The sequence below is a fragment of the Podarcis tiliguerta genome, assembly GCF_965153285.1.
Source record: "Podarcis tiliguerta genome assembly, chromosome: 7".
NCBI classification, from domain to species: Eukaryota; Metazoa; Chordata; class Lepidosauria; order Squamata; family Lacertidae; genus Podarcis; species Podarcis tiliguerta.
In genome coordinates this window covers 40,419,011-40,442,286 of record NC_139540.1, presented here as the reverse complement: position 1 = coordinate 40,442,286, position 23,276 = coordinate 40,419,011, and the positions used below count along the sequence as shown (strand labels likewise).

The 23,276-nt window shown below is 40.8% G+C and overlaps 1 protein-coding gene and 1 long non-coding RNA gene across 5 annotated transcripts in view; one reads left to right on the top strand and one right to left on the bottom strand.

The window, feature by feature from the left end:
• NOL4 (nucleolar protein 4) overlaps nt 1-23,276 on the bottom strand; it is a 115,150-nt gene that overhangs the window by 72,701 nt on the left and 19,173 nt on the right. For 3 of the 4 annotated variants that reach the window (XM_083451639.1, XM_083451638.1, XM_083451641.1), the window contains exon 2: nt 6,959-7,108. In XM_083451639.1, the coding sequence (XP_083307765.1) occupies nt 6,959-7,108 (150 nt within the window). Of the gene's footprint in view, nt 1-5,711; nt 5,953-6,958; nt 7,109-23,276 lie in introns of those variants that run through there. The other variant, XM_083451640.1, reaches the window with a different exon arrangement.
• On the top strand, nt 2,378-6,389 carry LOC310682669. The gene is made up of 2 exons (XR_014514090.1): nt 2,378-2,455; nt 5,682-6,389. It is a non-coding gene; the product is annotated as an uncharacterized lncRNA (long non-coding RNA).

Below are 23,276 nucleotides of genomic sequence, written 5' to 3'. Positions count from 1 at the left end.
GAGCTCCCTACTGGAGATCATGGTCTGGCTGAAGTATAGAACATATTTTTTTCCCCCCATGGCAATTGAACCTACAAAGGATTGACAACCATGAGCAAGAGAAAGCCAGAGGCCTTCATGGGAGGTTGGTCCAATTGGTTACTCTGTTGATTATACAATCTCAATACAGTATCTTTTGTTTGGTTTTTTAAACTACCTGTGTACTGTTAACTTTGTATTTCTTAATTACTGGCATTTATCAGATAAAGCCTTCATTTGTTCTTTCACCCTGGGCATGAATAGTGACTGTTTCTTATTTCTTTATTTGAGGAAATCTTATACTGAAATTAAGGACTCAAGAGAACATGTGTTGTTTTATTTTCTGTTTCTTTTATTCTTGGTTTTCTAGGAATGTTACCCTTTTCATTTTGTATATTGGGTAAGACCTAGAGACCAATGATCATGTTCCTGCTCATAATAGGAAGGAAACAATTAGCTGTATGTGTATATTCAGAACAGTTGCAAGTGTCAATGCCTTCAACAGGGAAAGTCAAAATTTGCAAAAAAAAAACAAAAAAAAAAACCTACAATTTAATGCAGTTTTCACAAAAAGAAATATAGAACCTAGTCTTAGGTCATCAAGCTAAGATGTTGTATCAATTCACGGGGAGCACAAGAAACTAAATAAAGACAGTATTATTTTCCCTAACCCACAATTATTTCAATTTAGGAAGGTTTATAAACTGCTTAATCAAAACACTCTCTAAACAGCATACATAGTAAAATTATAGACAAAACACAGTTAATATGCACAAACCTATTAAAATATATAAATAAAATAATTATAATTAAAACACAGAAAAATTAGTAGCACTTTTCAAGGCAAATATTGGTGGCTAAGTTACATGTCTGATTAGGTTTGTTGAAATAAAAAAGTTTTCAGTAGGCATCTAAAACAATATAGTGAGGGCATATGCCAATGTCAATAAGTAGGGAATTCCAAAGCACAGGTGTTGCTACACTAAAAGATAAACTCTTCACAAATGTGGTACAAACATTCTGTGGCACTTGCAGAAGTGCAAGTTCTGCAGATTGAAGTGGTTGAATAGACACATATGGGGCAGGGTGATCCCTTAAGGAAACTGGTCCCAGAATAAGGGTATACCTTTCCTTATCTTTAAAATTCTTCTGCCACTTTAGAGTGGTACATATGGTAATTGCTACTGCATGGTAAACCTGACCATAAGAAGCAGCTCATCTTGTAGTTGGAATTATTTCTCCATACCAGAGCAAGATATTATCTTGTAACATTTGTGTTCATTTGGAGAACATGTCCCCAATATGCAGTGAGCGACACCATATAAACAGCTTAGCATATGATAACAGCCAACTGGAGCAATTTAGAACAGTTTCTATTCAACAGCCATAGCTAAGGTGCAAATACCTTTAGCTTCAGCACCACACATGTTTACAAGGAAAGGCACTGTGGTTTTTGAATGCACTGTGTATTCTCAAAAACTTTTTTTTTAAAAAAAGAGTTCCTTCAAAAATGTGCACACTGGTCCTCATTTTCGCCTTGCAGCAACCTCACAAATATATTGAAAGGAGTTGACTCTTCTTAGGAGGAGCAACTAAATGACAGAAGTTTAATACTAGTAGATTTCAAAATCTGCAGTTAGCAGGTAACCAGAATAAAGCATGTAGGTTTATATTAAACAAGGGTTTAGCTTTGCATGACTCTTTAAGGATTATGCAAAAGACTGTATCCACAAAACTGAAGCTTTTTTGTTTTCTTAAGAACTGGGCTTTCATATGAAGCAATTTTGAACCTGTCAAATGGAATTTTTACAAAAGTGCTTTAGATGGTATTGTGAGAAAGAAGGCAGGTTATTCATACTTTGGCTGCACAAACAGAAAAGCTATGCTGTTGAATAGAGCAGGTAAATTGCTAGATGCAAGGAAAGATGGCATACAACAACTTACCTGTCACAAGCAGCATCCACTATGAATCATCTGTTTGACCACAAACTGCCCTACAGGAGTAACACCTTTGAAATGACTGTACTCTTATGACATATAGATTCCTCTCCCAAGTAGTTTCCCTATTTTACACAATAGTTGTAAACACAGAATCACATCAGAAGGTACTGAGGGGCTGAGACAAAAGGCCAGAACCTATATTGGTATCCATGGGCAGGAAAGTGTGTACAACATAATGTGGAACAACTGCTCTGTTTGCCTTGAGACACTTATAGGAGAACTAGAATTCATGCTGAGCTTGTTCACAATTGAAACCAAATCATGGTGTGGCATTACATGAGCACTCAATCAACATCAGGTCTTTTGAAGTGCTATGCATGGGGCTTCCCAAGTACCATTGATGAGCTGATCGTTGGGTCTTGAAAAGTCCTATGTATCCACAAGTCTCCACAAGACCTGGTGATCAGCACATCATTACTAGGGAGCTCCAGTTCAGGTTGTTGTTGTTGTTGTTTAGTCGTTCAGTCGTGTCCGACTCTTCGTGACCCCATGGACCAGAGCACGCCAGGCACTCCTGTCTTCCACTGCCTCCTGCAGTTTGGTCAAACTCATGCTGGTAGCTTCGAGAACACTGTCCAACCATCTCGTCCTCTGTCGTCCCCTTCTCCTTGTGCCCTCCATCTTTCCCAACATCAGGGTCTTTTCCAGTGAGTCTTCTCTTCTCATGAGGTGGCCAAAGTATTGGAGCCTCAGCTTCATGATCTGTCCTTCCAGTGAGCACTCAGGGCTGATTTCCTTAAGAATTTGATCTTCTTGCAGTCCATGGGACTCTCAAGAGTTTCCTCCAGCACCATAATTCAAAAGCGTCAATTCTTCGGCGATCAGCCTTCTTTATGGTCCAGCTCTCACTTCCATACATCACTACTGGGAAAACCATAGCTTTTACTATACGGACCTTTGTTGGCAAGGTGATGTCTCTACTTTTTAAAATGCTGTCTAGGTTTGTCATTGCTTTCCTCCCAAGAATCAGGCGTCTCTTAATTTCGTGGCTGCTGTCATCATCTGCAGTGATCATGGAGCCCAAGGAAGTAAAATCTCTCACTGCCTCCATTTCCTCCCCTTCTATTTGCCAGGAGGTGATGGGACCAGTGGCCATGATCTTCGTTTTTTTGATGTTGAGCTTCAGACCATATTTTGCGCTCTCCTCTTTCACCCTCAATAAAAGGTTTTTTAATTCCTCCTCACTTTCTGCCATCAAGGTTGTGTCATCTGCATATCTGAGGTTGTTGATATTTCTTCCAGCAATCTTAATTCCGGCTAGGGATTCATCCAGCCCAGCCTTTCGCATGATGAATTCTCCATATAAGTTAAATAAGCAGGGAGACAAGATACAGCCTTGTCGTACTCCTTTCCTAATTTTGAACCAATCAGTTGTTCCATATCCAGTTCTAACTGTAGCTTCTTGTCCCACATAGAGATTTCTCAGGAGACAGATGAGGTGATCAGGCACTCCCATTTCTTTAAGAACTTGCCATAGTTTGCTGTGATCGACACAGTCAAAGGCTTTTGCATAGTCAATGAAGCAGAAGTAGATGTCTTTCTGGAACTCTCTAGCTTTCTCCATAATCCAGCGCATGTTTGCAATTTGGTCTCTGGTTCCTCTGCCTCTTCTAAATCCAGCTTGCACTTCTGGGAGTTCTCAGTCCACATACTGCTTGAGCCTTCCTTGAAGAATTTTAAGCATAACCTTGCTAGCGTGTGAAATGAGTGCAATTGTGCGGTAGTTGGAGCATTCTTTAGCACTGCCTTTCTTTGGGATTGGGATGTAGACTGACCTTCTCCAATCCTCTGGCCACTGCTGAGTTTTCCAAACTTGCTGGCATATTGAGTGTAGCACCTTAACAGCATCATCTTTTAAAATTTTAAATAGTTCAGCTGGAATACCATCACTTCCACTGGCCTTGTTATTTGTAATGCTTTCCAAGGCCCATTTGACTTCACTCTCCAGGATGTCTGGCTCAAGGTCAGCAACCACACTACCTGGGGTGTACGAGGCATCCATATCTTTCTGGTATAATTCCTCTGTGTATTCTTGCCACCTCTTCTTGATGTCTTCTGCTTCTGTTAGGTCCTTCCCACTTTTGTCCTTTATTATGGTAATCTTTGAACGAAATGTTCCTTTCATATCTCCAATTTTCTTGAACAGATCTCTGGTTCTTCCCATTCTGTTGTTTTCCTCTATTTCTTTGCATTGCTCCTTTAAGAAGACCTTCTTGTCTCTCCTTGCTATTTTTTGGAATTCTGCATTCAATTTCCTGTATCTTTATCTCCCTCGCATTTTGCTTGCCTTCTCTCCCCCGCTATTTGTAAGGCCTCATTGGACAGCCACTTTGCTTTCTTGCATTTCCTTTTCATTGGGATGGTTTTCGTTGCTGCCTCCTGTATAATGTTTCGAGCCTCCATCCATAGTTCTTCAGGCACTCTGTCCAGCAAATCTAAATCCTTAAACCTGTTCCTCACTTCCACTGTGTATTCATAAGGGATTTGGTTTAGATTGTATCTTACCGGCCCAGTGGTTTTTCCTACTTTCTTCAGTTTAAGCTTGAATTTTGCTATAAGAAGCTGATGATCTGAGCCACAGTCAGCTCCAGGTCTTGTTTTTGCTGACTGTATAGAGCTTCTCCATCTTTGGCTGCAGAGAATATAATCAATCTGATTTCGATGCTGCCCATCTGGTGATGTCCATGTGTAGAGTCGTCTCTTGTGTTGTTGGAAAAGAGTGTTTGTGATGACCAGCTTGTTCTCTTGACAGAACTCTATTAGCCTTTGCCCTGCTTCGTTTTGAATTCCAAGACCAAATTTGCCAGTTGTTCCTTTTATCTCTTGATTCCCTACTTTAGCATTCCAATCCCCTATAATGAGAAGAACATCCTTCTTTGGTGTCACATCTATAAGGTGTTGTAAGTCTTCATAGAATTGGTCAATTTCAGTTTCTTCAGCACCAGTAGTTGGTGCATAAACTTGGATTATTGTTATGTTAAAAGGTCTGCCTTGGATTCGTATCGAGATCATTCTATCATTTTTGAGATTGCATCCCAGTACAGCTTTCACCACTCTTTTGTTGACTATGAGGGCCACTCCATTTCTTTTGCGGGTTTCTTGCCCACAGTAGTAGATATGATGGTCATCCGAACTGAATTCGCCCATTCCCGTCCATTTTAGTTCACTGATGCCCAGAATGTCAATATTTATTCTTGCCATCTCATTTTTGACCACATCCAACTTACCCAGGTTCATGGTTCTTACATTCCAGGTTCCTATGCAATATTTTTCTTTACAGCATTGGACTTTCCTTTCGCTTCCATGCATATCCGCAACTGAGCGTCCTTTCGGCTTTGGCCCAGCCGCTTCATCAGCTCTGGATCTACTTGTACTTGTCCTCCGCTCTTCCCCAGTAGCATGTTGGACGCCTTCCGACCTGAGGGGCTCATCTTCCAGCGTCATAACTTTTATATGCCTGTTGTCTTTGTCCATGGAGTTTTCTTAGCAGGGATACTGGAGTGGCTTGCCGATTCCTGCTCCAGGTGGATCACGTTTGGTCAAAACTCTCCACTATGACCTGTTCATCTTGGGTGCCCTGCTCGGCATAGTTCATAGCTTCTCTGAGTTCTTCAAGCCCCTTCACCACGGCAAGGCAGTGATCCATGAAGGGGCCAGTTCAGGTGGTTAAGATTAAAAAGGCTACTCTCTACCTTGCTTCATGGCTCTGTCTCCCTCTGCTCTTCTGGATTCAGGTCTTCTGACCAATTCCTGCCTGTTCCTCTCCAGCACAACTGCTGCCATATTGTTCTGCTGCTGGTTGCTGTTCCTCCTTTCTTTGTTTGACAGCTGGTGATGGGGAATTGGGGAGGATTGATGTTCAGAGCCTAGCATTTTGCCTAAGCAGTCAGCTTGTTTGGCCTCAGGCTGGTCAGACTCTAGACAGCTTTTGAGCCAACAGCAGCCAAAGGAGAGCCTATTATTCACCCTTGCCTACAAAGCCCCATTGTGATGTAACAGTACATCATTCAGAGGCATCAGAGTGTGGGGGTGAGGTAGGTAGGGAGAACAGAGTTCAAGAAGATTGGGAAGAGGAAAGCTGAAGCATTAAAGCTAGACCATCAGGAATGAAGTTCAGTAAGGGTCACAGGCCTCCTTCTGAACAGGTCCTTTGCTACTTGAAAAAATGAAAGAACTATGCACTGAAAATGTAACCCCATTATCCTAACTTTAGATTGTTTTCCTCTATATTATTTAAAACAAGGGAGATTATTTGAGAGAGTAGTTCATCAGTAAAGGAGAAGGGATTTTGCCATATATATTCTTGGTTAACTGCTACCACAAATAAGTTTTGTTTCAAAACCTTCAATAAAAATGAAGTTTAAAACCTATTGGAATCAGTTAGATGTGAGCACATAAGTTTGTATGAGCGTCATATATATTTATTTCTCAATCACTTCTACAGACATGGCATATCATGCCTTCCTGAACACATGAGAATGTATAAGAAACAATATATTTAGCCAATGATTTTTAATCTGCTTTGATCCTGGTATGTCCTCATAATTTCCACCACAGAAATGAAGTCAAGCAACTCACACTCTATTTGGACATAACATAATGTAGCCTATATAATTTCCCCTTAAAATTGGTAAGTAGGTAAAGGTAAAGGACCCCTGGACGGCTAAGTCCAGTCAAAGGTAACTATGGGTTGCAGCGCTCATCTCACTTCAGGCCGACGGAACCGGCGTTTGTCCACAAACAGCACAAATTGGTAAGTACGTAGCCAGAGATATTAGAGCATAGCTATAGCTTTTGTAAAATGTTTTAATATAAACATATGTTAGTAGGAATACACAGTTTGCTAAGAGTAGAAGACAAATTACAGTTCTAGCAAGGTAATCTTGATAAAAGATTAGAGTTGCACAAGTGCTTTTGTTTTGTAAGGTTGTTTACTTACTGCTTTATAAGTTCTTTTTTGTCCTGCATGTTTTCTGATTTGTTCTCCATTGGGCCCCGTTTCCACATGCATGGAGTAGATTATGTCAAAGAAATCTTCAACAACAGCTACCCGTCTTAAAGACAGTTTCTCATCTACGCCAACTCCATCCTAGGGGGGGAAATGATAGGGAGCACAAGATGAATAGACAAAACTACCAGGAAAACACATCCTGTTACTTAGGGTTGATTAGATAAAGACCCTTGGCACTGACATCTAAAGATCCCTATCCAAGAGTAATACTTAGCAGCTCAATCAATGACAGCAACATTATAATTGCACAATAAATAAAGAATTCTCTGAATAAGATTCTAAGTGGGGAGGAAAGCCTTCAAAAATGGATAATTTGGGTTATCTTAGCTTTTCACTGATGGTGATTTCCATGTTATTTAAAGCACTTCAAACTTACATGAAGTTGATGCAAAATCAAAAAAGCATTTTTAAAACTATGTTATAAACATATTCACTAATTCTTAAGTGGAAAAATAATTGCTTTGGTTACAATGTGCTCTGGCCACAAATTTGTAAAAAACAACAGTACCCTATTTGTAATATCATTCTGGTTATGAAAAGATCTAGTTAAAGAAAAGAGATTGCATCTTAACTTCTGACCAGAATAAATATAAAGTATGCCTATGTATAACCACATTCTCACAAGGAAGAGGAGTTAGAAGGTTTCATCTAGCAAAGTTTGTATGCAGAAATGCTGCACATATATTTATGCTTCAAATAATAGTAAAGTATTATGCGGTCTCATACCCTCCAACATTCCTCAGATGAAAATAGGGACATTTCTCACTCCCCCCACAACTAACCCTCCTCAACCCCCCATTTCTTTGTCCCCTACCAGAAGAGGATTTCTTGTCAGAAGAAGGGAGAGTGTCACCATCACTCCATCAATGGGACACAGCATACACACACCCCACTGTCCTGAGAAAAACCCCTTAATCTCAATTTGATTTGATTTCTTTAGTAGATTTACAAAAAAGAAAAACACACACCAATAATGTGGTGTTTTTTTTAGAGTATCAAGACTCCTTGTACTCCATTGTTCTGCTCCCTCTTTCTTCCTACCCAGGACAACCCAGCCCTCTGCCTGCCTCTCAGAGCTGGTACATCATGTGGGGATGGGCCTCTGCAGCAGCCACTATGAGCTGCCCAAGGGAGGATGCTGGTAGCAGCAGCCACAGAGAGGCTCATCCTCCTCCCCAAGCTTGGCAGTGGCCTGGGTGGCGGAAATATTCCCAGGACATTTTGGGATCAAAGCAGAAGCCAGGATGGCTTTTGTAATTCTGGGCCTGTCCCTGATTGGTTGGAGGTTCCAGTCAATTGGGAGTTAATTGTCAGTGAGAGGGAGGCAGTTGGGATTTTGATGGCTGAGGGGTTGGAGGGAGGAGGTTGTGAGGAGTAGCTGAGGGAAATAATTGAGGTATGGATATCAATACTGTTTGTTGAGCTTTTTTTTCAGTTTTGCCCTGAATTGTTGAGCTTTTTGGACACAATTGCACTGCTGACACAGGCTGCCATACATCCGGATATTCCCTGACATTTTCTACATTCCTATCTGGACACTACTGTCGACTGCGGTATTCCAGATATATCCAGGAAAATCTAGATGTATGGCAACCCTCGCTTTGGGGGTACAGGGACAGGTTGTCCACTGTAGCAGGACTGGGTTGTGGGATGGAAGTTTAGGGAATTTGGCTTGAGATGAAAGCCACTTAGAGGCTGCTGTCAGCAACAATGTCTCTTGAGTCTTCAGAAACTGTCAACAAGCACCTTTTAAGATCCCAGGGTATCAGTATTTACTTATGTACATGGTATCCCTTTAATAAACCAGCAATCTTCATCCTGTCTATTTTATGCCTATGACTGAAATTCATGTTGCTAGGTTTTGAAAGCATTCTGAGTTGATGGCAGTGGAAAGTTAAAGTACAGATACATGAATCTGTGTTCATACAAAATGAGCCAGAGGGAACCTAGAATCCCAGATAGATAACTCTCAGGTAGATACTGGAGCTTAGATCTATATAGAAACACCACCTTCTGATCTGGAAGCCCTCTTCCCAAATCCTTGGTGAGGGGGGAATCTTTGTCATTAATCACAAATTAAGCCCTGGCTTAATCTTCCTTAAAAATCAAGTTCATAAATGAATAAACACAATGTTCATCACACCTGCTTCACTTACTCTCATTTTGAACAGACTGTTTATGTACATTTACAGTACCCATCTAGCCTACTTTTTCCACTGAGTAGTGTCACTAAAGCAGTATTTATAAGTATCCACTAGTTGCTTTTATTGTGTGAGAGAATTTGACTTTATAGATTCCATAGTTAACAGTGCCACCTACATCTCAAAACCTTGCAACTGATGTTCACATCATTGCTAACCAACTAGCAAAGACACCTCTGAATCAACTTGTTTTTCTGTGACTTGAGTACTCTTGTGCAGATCCCATTCATATTTCACAGCACTGGCTAACATGCAAGGATGAAGGTGCATACCTTCAAACAATGGTCACATCTTTGTGAATGCTCTCTTATTCAGTCTTTCCTTACACATATATGCTAAATTCTAGCTGTCCAGCCCTGAGGACGGTTCCAGATAAGGAATTTTTAAATGTGTTTGGCTGCTAATACATGTACAGAAGGTGAGCAAAGTTTGTGCTTCCTGTGCTCCCCCCACAAATGCATGTACTTACTTCATTAAAGAAATGGAATAAGTATCTTTTCCAAACCATTGTCCTTTATCCAGTGCTTTTTTCCTTAAAAAAAAAAAAATGTTTAAGGGTACGTTCATTTTCCTACTCATATTGAAATACTACCTCAACTAGAGCCAGGGCTTTCTTGGCTGTGGCTCCAATCTGGTGGAACGCTCTGTCACAAGAGACTAGGGCCCTGCGGGACCTGACATCTTTCCACAGGGCCTGTAAGACAGAGCTGTTCCACCAGGCCTTTGGTCAGGGCGCAGCCTGACCCCCTCCTCTGGCAATCTGCACAGAATCTTGCTTAATGGTTGCCATCAATTTGATTTTAATTAATTTTTATAATGAAAGGTTTTTAGAATGTTGGATTATTTTGATTGTTGTTAGCCGCCCTGAGCCCAGCTTTGGCTGGGGAGGGCGGGGTATAAATAAAATTTATTTATTATTATTATTACCCCTCAATGAGGCCAAACTTACATTCACAAAATGTTTAGGGGTAGGCGTACCCCCAGAAAAAAAGCACTGCCTTTATCTAATCCATGATCAGTGCCTGGGTGTAATCATGGGCTAGATAAGGGCTAATGAACTGTAACTGAATCTTGACAATACAGACACCCTATGAATCAGTGGTTCCCAGGCAGAGGAATTGGGTTGCATACTTGCCCTGTATGGCATTGCACTCTTTCCAAAGGAGCAAGTGTATGGTTTGGTGTTGTTCCTAGATCCACCACTATCACTAGAGACCCAGGTGACTTCAGTGGCTTGGAGTGCCCATTGCTAACTGGCTGGTGTGACAACTTTGACTGTTCCTAGACAGGGATAGCCTTGCTGTAGGGGTCCATACATCAATAACCTCCCAATTAGACTACTGTATGTAGGGCTACCCTTGTGCCTGGCATGGTTTATGTGCTACAAAATATGATCCATCAAAGTCAGTTGGATTTACTTCAAAGCATATGAATTTAAAATCGGGCCACTGGGTCTCGTAAACCTATATAACCATATGCTGGATTGATCTAAAATTAATTTAAAAATCCATTCATATACTACAAAGAGAAGATAACATCTATTGATAATACACAATGGCTGTGTATACCCTTAAACCTTGTTGTTGGCATCCTTCTGTCTCAAGAGACAATGGCATGCACCTCCAGTGAAGTCAAACTGCTGCATTAGCAGCACCAAAGTGATGTCCCCAGGGTGCAAGCCTGGGCAGTGTGTATGGAGGTCCTGGGCTGCCCAGACAATAGCCCTGCTGATGGGGTACAAAGGAAAGCAGTGAAATACGTTTGGTGCCAGCCTGGCTGCGGGAGTTACCAGAAGGAGGCGTACAAGACATCAGCTAACCACTTTAGCAATCCACTCCAGATTTGAGTAGGGTTTACTCCTTAGCCTTTTCTTATCCTGAAGATGTCCTGCAAGGTAGTAGAGGTTATGGGCCAGAGTTAGCCATCCTTCTCTTAAATGGGCTACCTTCCCAGGTTGATGAGCCCCATTTGCTCCTCACTTCCCTCTGCAGCACATGCAGAAACCGCCATCTTGGCCAGTGGACCCACTCTGGGTCTTGTCTGCTCAATCCACTGGAGCCTGTCTGCATGCAGGGGAAGTTCCTAACTCCCCAAGAGTTTGAGACCCATTGACTACCCTTGCCTAGTTTAGCCATCCAGTCGAATCCATTTCCCAGTGTGTGGCCACTGTCACATGCTGACAGCTTCTAGGAGCCACAGCTGAGAGCTCAGTACAGCATGGGAACCAAAGGTGGACAAACTACCCCAGAAGGAGAATGACATACCCCTCCCCTAACACCCCGTACACCCCATTAAACATTAACTATAGATTAGCTTGAGGTGTGAAGCAGGCCAGGTTAAACATCTTACTGTAGTAGTAGTAGTAGTAGTAGTAGTAATAGAACTATTCAGTAGACAGTCCTTAACTACTAACATGAATTTGATGAAAACTGTGGAGGGCAATGAGGCCAAACTTAGATTCACTAAATGTTTAGCGGTATGCGTCCCCCTCCGTCCCCCCCAGGGGGAAAAAACCCACTGGTTGTATAGTTAGGTGGTTTATTCCCTGAGACAAAAAGATGAATTGGAGGACATCTTACTGTTACTTTTGGTCACTTATCCAACAATGGAAAACTACAGCATATTACCCATGTGTCAAATCTGAAATTAATTTCTGAAATTTTACAAGCTAAACCAAAAGGCAGACAGAGTGACATTTATAGAGCAGAGTCAACCCAACTAAATGAAAATGGGGGAAGGGGATCTGCTCATCCTTAATTACAATATCCTACTACAAGCTGGATCTGATAGCCTATGAAGTCTCTCCCAGCTCTGTTTTTTTATGATTCTGTGTTATTCCATCTAGAGTAGACAAATAACAAGTCTAACTATGGACGTGAAAATTTTCAGTATGCCATCTTGCTTTTGTAACCCATCAGCATTTTCAGTAAAGTGTTGGAACCAAAAAAAGTTGTGAAAATAAAGTGTATTCATTTTTCCTTGCTTCAAAAAATATATAAAATAAAATTTAAAAGAAGCAATAATGCTATCTACTGCTTATGTGTCTATTTGAAAATAGGTCTCTTGAAAATTAAAAAAAAATCATGCATAAATGTCATTTTGGAAACATTTGTAGGGTTTCAAATTAGATTCTTTAAAAAAATCACGTATTACTTTAAAGGGTTAAATTGGACTGTTAATTTCAGACTTCTTATGCACCATAATATTTTCAGGTCTGAAGTTACATGTTAAAAAAATAGTCAGCTGCAGCATAAGAGCATCAGAAAGCTCACTAATCCAACCTTATAATGTTTACACTACAAAATATAAATGGCAAACATGTTTTCTCTATATTAGAAGATAATATTTTCGTAGTAATGTAAATATCAGGCAATGTTCAGTGCCAACCCACTTGGTTATTTTTACTTTTCCCACCATTTAACACTGCAAAATCATGGCAGGAACATTGCACTGAGCACGAAAAGATGATATATTTGTTATTAGATAAAGCATTAAAAATGGAACTTGTTGAAAATTCTATATCTATTGTATTTGCACACTTCTAGAGAAGGGTTTGATCCACATTTAATCTTACTTAAAGTACAAGTTATACCCTAAGTATAACTCCAATCTAATATGTTCACACATGTATATACAACATACATGACTAAAATTTATTTTTGAATATCTATACTCAAATGTGCATTTAATAACTTTATTGAGGTTGTAATCCTAGTCACAGTTTCCCAGTGTATGCCCCATTGAACATAGTGGGACTTACTTCTGAATGAACATCCATAGCATTGTGCAGTTAAGCATATTGACACACAAAATCATTACACTGATCTGCAGAATTGACAATCTCACCTATCCACACTCAAAGTGTCATTTAAAATTATTTGCACTTTGATGGACTGAAGTCTCAAGGCATAGGTAACATAGTACACAAAACTAAAATAAAAAATATATATTATTGCTTCTTGTAGTTTTTAAAAGTCAAGCGGGTTTGCCAAAGGATCTGTTCATCTGCCTCTGTATTGATACCAAAGCTGATCCAGCTGGGAATACAAAATATCAAACCATCATTAACTAGGATTTTATTTCTTCTATATGTGCTGAATGAGTTGAGAAACTTGTGAAGCAATAACTCTCCACAGGAATCAGAACTGTATAATAAATGTGATAAGTCTGGGATTTTATCAGATTTATATTAGTATAACCCATCCCAAAAGATAACACATAGATAGAACTATGCATTTACTGTTAGATCTTCAGTAGGTATGAATCAAAGTATCCAGGGAAATCAATGGAGTTTGACAACTCATGATCTGTCTCTTCGCCTGTGGCAGTTAGATAAACTAGACCTGTACATCCAGATTACAGCCTTGAAGTCCTCCAGTTAGATAGCATCACCTGTTTCCATCCTTGGTTCAGAGACCTTCTAAAATGGGACTTGACTTGATGACCTGACAGAATTAGGGGAAATAATATATTTTATTTTCAGATTACAGACCTTGCTTCCTTGTTATGACAACACTGTTTGCCCTGCAGTTTTCTCTGCATATCATGCCTGAATAAAAGCAGATACAGTATACGATTATGGAGAGGAATGCTAAAAAAACTGGTCACACTAGTCAGGATTTCTTTCTCAGATTATGATAATACCTTAAAAACCAGCAGCTGACAACCACTGGCAGGTAGAAAACCATATATATATAGGATGATGAGTAAGTTAGAAAAGTAGCGGTTATAACTGCAAATGTAATAAAACAAATATAGGAGCTTAAATAAGGAGAAATGAAAAATAAGATTTTTGAAAGTGGAAACATAGAAACCATGTGAGCTAAAAAGAAAGCAGTGAGTGACAAACATGCCAGAAAAGTGGTTAACAATTTAGAGGGGGGGAAACAATGTGAAAAAAGAATTTAAAATACATAAACGTTTTGCACAGAGTAATCAATATAAATAAAAGTTTAAAGTAATATTGAAATGTTTTATTAAAAGAAAAAGGGTTAGAATATGGCCACACCAAAAGTAGGAGCAAAATATAGAAACTGCAAAAAAAAAAAAAAAACACCAAGGTGTGCGCACCCTCAGTTCAGCTAGTTCATTCTTTATTCAAAAGTTATCAGAAGTTTGAAAGAGGATACAGCTGCTTGTCAAATTGTCAGTGGAGAAGACCTTTGACTGAGGTGCTGGTCCTCATGTCTCCTATCATAGACAATAAATTACATTTTAAATTAATGCATTGGCACTGACTCTCTGTTACTGGTATCAGATTCTCTCCTCTGATCTGGATTGTGGCAATAGCAAGTCAGGTCTCAAACTTCTACATGACAGGTTTGAGCTGATTCTCTTTTTCTTCCAACTTGTGACTGTGCTAGAGGCATCTATCTTGTAATGTCAGCACTAGATGACCTAATCGTCTACATCTATGATTCTGCAATGCAGCAGCTGTACAGCAGTTTGTTGTAAACAGGTTCATTGTCTCCATTCTGTTCCCAGTGGACAACCGTCTCTTTCCCAAAACCATTGCAGTAACAAACTCTTAATTGGCACCTTTGCTAGCAGTCTCAAAGAAAGCAAAGGGCAGTTCATTAGGTCCAGCAGACCTGTACCAATGGCAGTTGAAGCGCTAGGCAGGCAAAAAGCCCTTGGTGACCTTTTGTCTACTTTGTACATCTTTGCTCCTGGCCCTCTCAAGCCCACCCCCAACACACTTTTTTTTTTTTTTGCCATTGCTACAACATGGATCAGTTCTGGTAATTTGCACTCAGCTGCAAATTGAATGGGACTATACTGACAAACAGGAATCACTGGCAAATCACAGCACATCCTGGATATAATCCTAATTGTATGGTATGGAAGGAAAAAATAGAGCGTCAAAGTAGGCACCCCAATAGCCATTTTTGAAAAGACATGGGATCTCAGATCTTTCCCCTCTTGCCCACAGCGTATTCAGACACATTAGCAAGCAATAAACAGCAAAGCCTAAATACTTTAGGACAGGTTACCTGAAGGACCATTCTCTCCAGTATGAACCAACTCGCCTATTAAAAAGTTCAGGAGAAGCTCTCTTCTGCATTCTGCCCACATCAGATGTGCATTTGGTATAGATGCTAGAGAGAACCTTCTCTGTGGCTGTGCACAGGCCCTGCCATTTCTGTCCCTCTTTGATGGCATTCCACTTACATGAGCAGACATTATTTCAGCAGGCCTTTGGCCTGTTGAGTTAAATATTCTGTACCCTGCTGCATTGACTTCACCCCCCAAAGGCACACTCTTCCATTGCCTCCCCAGACAGGTGGATGCCAGCATCAACCATGCTGCATTGACTACTGGCTTTCATTCTTAACTGGCTAGTGTTTTGTGTGTGAGTGAGTTTTATTATTGCTAGTCACCTTGGGCATTTAGCATGGAAAAGCTGAGTATGGTTTTTCATAGTTAATGTAATCAATGTTGATATATATTGATATATATTGCTATGTTGCTAACAAAGATGCTATTAGGAACTTTGGTGCTGTCCTTCTCTAACACATGTTGTTAGGAACTCTGAAGCTAGACACCCCTCACATATCTGATATGAGTTATACAGTGTGCACTATGCATCATATGTATGTGAGGCTTTAAGAAGTAGTTTCTGGTGGGTGTTAAAAAGTAAAGGCTCAGAGAACTCCTTTGTCAAACAAAGCCCTGCCAGTGTTCCGGTTGCAGGCTGATACTGGCTAGAGCACCCTGCTCCAGAAGTGACTGAATCTGACTGTTTATAATTTGAATTTTATTTTTTACTTTCCCACCTTTCTACACTCAGTATCCAAAGCAGCTAAGAAGGTAAATGAAAACAATGCAAACAACTGTCCAAGATTAAAATATTATATAAAAGAAATAAAAGCAGCGGGAGCCAAAACTGGATGCTAAACTGGGGAATGAGCATAACATAGTGATAGAGCACATGCTCTGCATGCAAAATGTCCCAAGTTGAATCCTTGGGAAAGACCTCTCTGAGGACAATGTAGTTTCAAAGCTTTGGCACAATTGGGGGCATATCCACGCTTTCGTTTGTCCTGTGTTTTCTTTCACTTGTTGCAGGGCAAATTAGTACCACCAGAAGTATTGTCCAGGATTCTGGGTCCTCATGCCACACCTCAGTCCATACTTTTTCAAGGAGGCAACCCTGAAAACATGCAATATTTGCCTGGGTACTCAGTGCACACTGCTAGTGTGCTCTTTCAACTCCTCCTGTTGACCTGGAGGCGGAGGAGGAAGAGCTGACCAGCAAATGCTCATCAGGGGAAGAGGAGATCACAACCCTGCCCAGTTTGGAGATAACATTTTGGGTTTCCAAATGGGTGCTAGCTCTTGAAAAGTTGAAGGCCATCAGTTGTAACTCAAACTCATAACAAACCATCAATATTAGCAAATGCTGTTTGCAATGACGGGTACTGTCCATTGGGACTGGTGGGGAATAAGGAAGCAAGTCAGCAATGAGTGTAGTCGAAACCACTGACTGATGCAACCACAACCAATGACATGTGGAGCCAACTTAGTCTAGTTTTGTCCCCATTCTCCTCCCTATTGAGTTGTACAAGGGTAACACTAAGACTAAAAATGAGGAAGCTGGCAAACAGTTCCACACACTGGACTGACAGTAAGAGAAAGCAGGCAGGTGGGGCTGGCTGAGGGCAGCCTGAAATTGCTGGGGCAGTGCCCCAGTCATTCTAATAGACCAGCCTCCACTGTTTTTCTCTTTGAACACATTGTCTGCACAGTGTGAAAATACTGCATCTTTTTAACAACCCACACCTGCCACCCAAAATAATACTTCAGACCCTGGGCAGGTGGTACTAAGCAGGTGGTATATGTAATGACAAAGAAAGACACCACTTTCACACGGAAATAATTAAATATTTTCAATAGAAGGTGTTGAAAGTTGGTAACTTTGTGACCTCGTTCTGACAGTTACCACATTAGGCCAGCTTCAGAAGAAGTCTCTTTTAAATAAAGCAATACAGATATTTATTCAAACAAACAAAAAATTAACCTGATTGAATAAAGAAAGGGGTGTGTTTGTAAGTAGGCAGTTACTAACCGGCAGCATTACTGTTAATACAATGTGCAACTTAGTTTGTCAATGTGTATGTTTGCTTAAAAAATATTTGCCCAAACACTGTTTTATTAGTTTACCCAAACTGCTTTGGTGATAAGGAAATATAAGAAAATGTTCTACCAAAGAAAAGTAATTTGAAGTAGTATACAAGAAAAGGCTTCATAGGGCTGTTTCATCTGATTTTGCACTGGAGCACTCAGTTGATCTTATTACAAGATGCATAACAGCAGAGTTTACCTTTTCTGTTATCCTACAAGAAACTTCCAGTAGAGGGAGTTGAACATTTCTACTGAAATTTCTTTGAGGGAGTTTTCATGCGATGAAGATCCAGAAATCAGCAAGGGAATGGGTGTGGAAGTGTAATGCTTTTCTGAATGCCATTTAAATAGTGCCACAAGATAAAACACATGCAAGGTAAGCCATATATACTCCAACCTACAGCTTGCTTTAAATGTTTTGCAATCTATCAGCAACCCAGTCTTCTGCACGTTTACTTGAGAGTATGCCTAATTCTCTTCTGTGAGGCTTATTTCCTAAGTAACTGGATGAGATTGCAACATAAGGCAAATGGATGCATTAACCACTGCAATGTGGGAGCCAGTTCCTTGCAATTTCCTCCACACCACTTTGTTAATGTTTCGATCCAGGAACCAGAGTGGGTTAATAGCATGATTCTTTAACACCTAATCATCAATGAGATCAATGGGTGTTTGAAGGGCTAACTGATCTAAACCCTGGACCAGCACATTACAGGGATTAAAGGCTGTGGAAGTGAATGAGTGGAATACTCTCTATGGGAAGAGAGCAAATTGTTTGTACAGGAGGGGAGGATGTAACACAGCTCATCTCTCCCCTAGGGACCTGTAATTTCCTTGAGCTAGCATTACTACTTTTAACTTGCCACACAGTCTTTGCTGATATTTAATCCTCATTTCATGTATAGATTTGATTGAAGCAAGGGAGGCAGTCACAAGTGGGACACAATGTGCTTCTTTATTAGGGACAAGTCCAATGTTAATGGGGCATTAATGGGGTATGCTGGGTGAGGGCATCAATATGGTCCAGAGCCCTGTGATTCTTACCTCTTGGAATGATGCGTTGAATAAAATGAGTGGCTGACAGCTGTACATCCTGGTCCATGGACAAACCCCACCTGCCCAAGTGCTTATTCCTGCTTCAGAACCTATACACTATGAAGAAATGCTGACCAGCCACACCCCCTGAAGTTCTGAAAGAAGCCACCTCATAGCCTTTGCCCTAAAGCTAGTCTCCACACTCAGGACCACTTTAACACCCTAAGGTTGCATTAGTCTGTGTTTGCCTAGTGTCAGTGGCAGATTGGGGGCTCTCAAATTTCAGTACACTGCTAAAATTTGGCACCCCCGCCTCTCACACTCTGTTCTACAGCATTGTTGTGGCTCCCCATGCAGCACAGCACCCAGTGTGGCCAAACCGGTTGCACTACCCTAAAACTGCCTCTGCTAGTGTGGCCATGTGGTTTACTTTATAGATGACAGTTCTCTGCCTGAAGGAGTCGTCTGTTTGAAGGGGTGTCAGGTCCAACTCTACTTTAAAGATAAAGAACTATAAGCAGAGCAGGGGTCTAGAAGTTGTCCATCAACAGTTAACACCTGGACAGCAGACTGAGCAGGCACAGAGTCTTCCCTACAATGGTGAAATACAATGTAATTCCATTTAAACCATGAAAATATATGGAAACATTACACAAATCTGTGTCTCTTTTGCCATCTTTTTTGGCTATGTATAAGCTGGCATTCTATCAATGAAGCATCAAGATTTCAAACCCATGACCCTTATCTCCCAACAGATCCTATTATTCTCTCAGTGGACAGGATCTGGGATATAAAGTGCCAGAATTGAAGGGACTACATCCAGAAGTACCTTTAAAAGAAAGTTTTTCAGGTGAATCTACTTCCCTAGCTTGGCCCCTCGATTACTCATAGGGGGATTTGTTCCTTTTGGCTAAGCATATTGAAAACATCTCCCTGTTGGCTGATGTGATTATGACATCAATGGTCTGTTCTTCCAGATACTGTTTATCACTCTACAGCTATTGAACTGGATTTTCACACTCCTGCCTTCATTGATTGTTGTCACCTGGCAGGCCCCCAAGTCCTTGTCATCAGCATGAGAAAGCTGCAATGCTTATGTGGAGGGAAGATGGGGAAATACTTTCTTAGGGACCCTGATGGAGGCTGAGTTTTGTTTTCTGTTTTTTAGCCTTTCCTCCTTTTGCTGTGGTCCTAAGCCAGAGCTGGCCTCCTGCACCTGCTCCTTGCATTGGATGAAAAGCTCCAGTGATGAAAAACTTTCAATGTAAATTGATTTAGAGGACCCAATCCAGATTTGGATTAGAGCAGGAGGGCAAAGGATTAAAGCTGCCATCTCTTCCAGAATCCTGGGATGGCTTCCCCCAAACTCTCACACCTGCAATTTACCTTTTTTTTGGAGGGGGGGACCTAATTCATGCAATTATTGGTTCTTTCAATATTGGAATGCCTAGTTTGACTTTCAGCCGGATTTTTGCTGTCTCTCTCCTTTTGCTGGGATACTAACTGGGACGTAACATAGGGGACACAGCTTGCATGTGCTGCACTGGCTTCCAAACAATTTCTAAGAACAATTCATAGTCCTTATACTTATCTTCGAAGTTCTATGTGGCTTAGGACCTGGTTACCTAAAGGACAGGGCAGCCCACCCATGAACCAATGTGGGGAAACTGCCTCAGGTGGCAAGATCCACAGGGGCAGCAGATCCAGCCTCCAAGGAATGCATTGCTTGCTGTTGCTGCAGTGGCAGCAATGACTGCAGTGTGTTCCTTGGAGCTGGATCTGCACCTCATCAGAGCCCCCAGTTCCACTTCTACAGTGGCCTCTCAGTGAAAAGGTCTGCTAATCTCCTCCCACATACAGGGAGGAAATAGTAGGGACTGCCCTCTGTAGTCCCAGCTGACTGGCACTGTCTTCATGCTCTGCTTTCAGGGCGGATCAGCTACTCTCAGGAGCTCTGACTAGGTGCTCCAGAGTAAAACCAATCCCAGTGGAGCTTGCATTTGGTGCCAAATTTAAAATGTTCCAAATACAAGCCCCGTTTACCAAGGCACAATCAGAAGTACGTTTCATGCTTCCAGCTGTTCCTTTGCAGCTGCCTCTTTACCTGTTCTGAAGTTGACATCATTTAGGATATCAGGTGGGGTGAGGCTTGTGGAAAACAGCTCCATGGGTCAACCTGGGACCCACAAGTCAGAAGTCGTTGTCATCCCCCTGTTTTAACACATACCTACTTGTGGGCCTTTTTGGGAAGGGGTTACTGACATAGAAAAGAATCATAGAACTTTAGAGGTGGAAGGGACCTTGAGGGTCATCTAGTTCAACCCCCTGCAATGCAGGAATCTTTTGTCCAACGCGGGTTACAAACCCACAATCCTGTGATAAAGAATCTCATGCTTTAATACTCTTATTTTAACACTGTAAATCAACTTGGAAACTCTTTTGAGGGCTGAAATGTGTCATAAAATTGATTTTTTTATATAAACAAACAAACAAATGAAAATATGGTTGGAATCTCAATAGGTATAGGTTAACAAGCAGACCAGTGATATCAGAATAGTCATAGTAATGTCAGTCTCAGCTGTTTCCAGCCAAACTTTAAAAGCACACATTGTTGAAACTTCTAAGAACTATGGGAGCAAATCTTGTTCCTCTAGCTATTAGGCATGCAATTGATGAAATTATGGGATGGACACTGAAATCTGAGAGATAGGAACAATCTCTATCAGAACCATTGCTGGTGGGAAGCCTTATCCTTTAGTGCAATTCTAACTGAAGCGATTAGGCTTATACAAATAGCACTTTAGAGTGAAAGTATTAAATCGGTGGTAGTGAGAACAGCAGTAAAAGTAGTATGAAACTGAGATTCTGACATACCAGATGGGATTAATAATAAAGGCTTAGGGTGCAACCCTATACCCACTTAACCCGAGAGTGAGCCCCACTAAACTCAATGGAACTTACTTTTGTATAGGCATGTATAGAATAGTTGCCATACTAAGATGACTAATAATTATTGAAGTGGATGCTGCCATGGTACTTCTGGTATACGCTTATATAGTTCAGCTCTTCTGTCAAAGCACGATAGATTCTGAATGAAGAGAGAGATTTGGCACTTGCCTTCATAATAACCTTGCACTTTACAGCTACTCCTAGTAAAAATAAATAAATTGGCAGGTTTGTGGATAGTGTCCGAGGTTGTGCTCAGACTATGAACTGAATTTGAGTCATGCTACGTTAAGATTGAGTCTTGGAGCTGTTTTCAGCAGATGATCTAATAAGGAATAGTAGTTTGTGCAGGTGCAAAATGCTATTCCCTTACTATTGATTAACCACAACTGCCCACACACATCTTAGTTTGGTGTGGTCTTCCAGGTTACAGGCTACAAATTAAAAGCAAACTAGCCCTAGCACTTTTTATGTCACAAACTAAACACTTTCAGTGCAACAGAAGTGACCCAAACTCTTTATTAATTCTAAATGCTTTAACTTTGACTGAGAAGATATTCCACTTTGTTCAGTATTCTGTGTGTTTGTCTATGTATCAGCAGTACCAACATATACAGTAGATCTGCATTTTTGTGTGTGTGTACATCTACATAAGAAAAATTAACAACGCTAAATGAGAAAACTTTGGTGTGGATAGTATCAAGTCTCTTCTGTGTTTACAGAATCGTAGTGTTATAAGGGACCTCAAAGACCATCTGGTCCAATCCATTGCTGATGCAAGAACTTTACTGCTAATCAGTAGCCCATCCAGCCTCTGCTTAGGAACCTCATATGAAGAAGAAGAGTCCACTACTTTTCAGGGCAACCTGTTCCATTATCAAATAGCTCAAAATCAGGATGCTCTTCCCAACATTTAGTTGAAATTCTGTTTCTCGTAATTTGAAGGCATTAGTTTGGGTCCGTGAAGAAATCCTGTTTATTTGAATTAGGTTTTAATAAGTATCATGTATGTAATGTGTTATTACATTTTGTATTGTGACGTACATTGGTAATGTATTGGATGTGTGTGTCTGGTCTGGAGAAAGTCAGTTTAACAGTAGCTTGGGGCCTTAACCGACAGCTGTGAGGAAGGGTTGCTGTTAGAATTCTCAGTGTGAGAGAAGTAGTACCAAGTCATGTTTGTTTGTATCACATTAGTAAGATAGTGTGGACTCCAATGAAAAAGTGGGCGTGTTTTCTCTCTGTGTTTGTGTTCCAGTGTCTTTCTGGGTGGTGACATGTCAGGGTCAATGCATATGAGAGCATATTGAGGGGATTTCCCCCTGACACGTGTATTTTGTATCTCTACAATCTCTACATCAATAGATATGTGTATGCCCATCACAGTCTGTACCAGCATCATTTTCTGTTAGTATAAGAGCCATTTCACATATTGCACTTTGCTGAATTAGACCACAGACCCCCAACCCTCTTCCTACATTATCCACATGCTCCTAACTCCAAGGTTCACAAATTGAGCATGAGCACCTGAAGGAAGCAAATGCATGGAGAACAATTGTGGGGAACCTGAAACCTTTTAAATGCTGTCAAACTCCTATGCCCAGTGGCTCCAGCAAACATGACCAATGATCAGGATTGATGAGTTGTAGTCCAACATCTGGAGGCCTACCAGTTCTTCACTCCTGACATAGAGCTTCTACACATGTAGAAGCATATAAACTTCGACACAATCTGGAACTCTAATGCCACATGGTTCCAGAGTGCATGGAAGCCAAGCACACAGAATTCTACATGCGTCAGATTCCCTGCTCAGATACTTTCCATATGTCAATGTTGGGGGTTGGGTTGCACATCATTAAGGGTGGAGGAACCAGCAGTGTGTCGATCTCTGTTTATGAGGATAACATGTGAAACAGTTTCCTTCAGCATTCCGTTTCCAA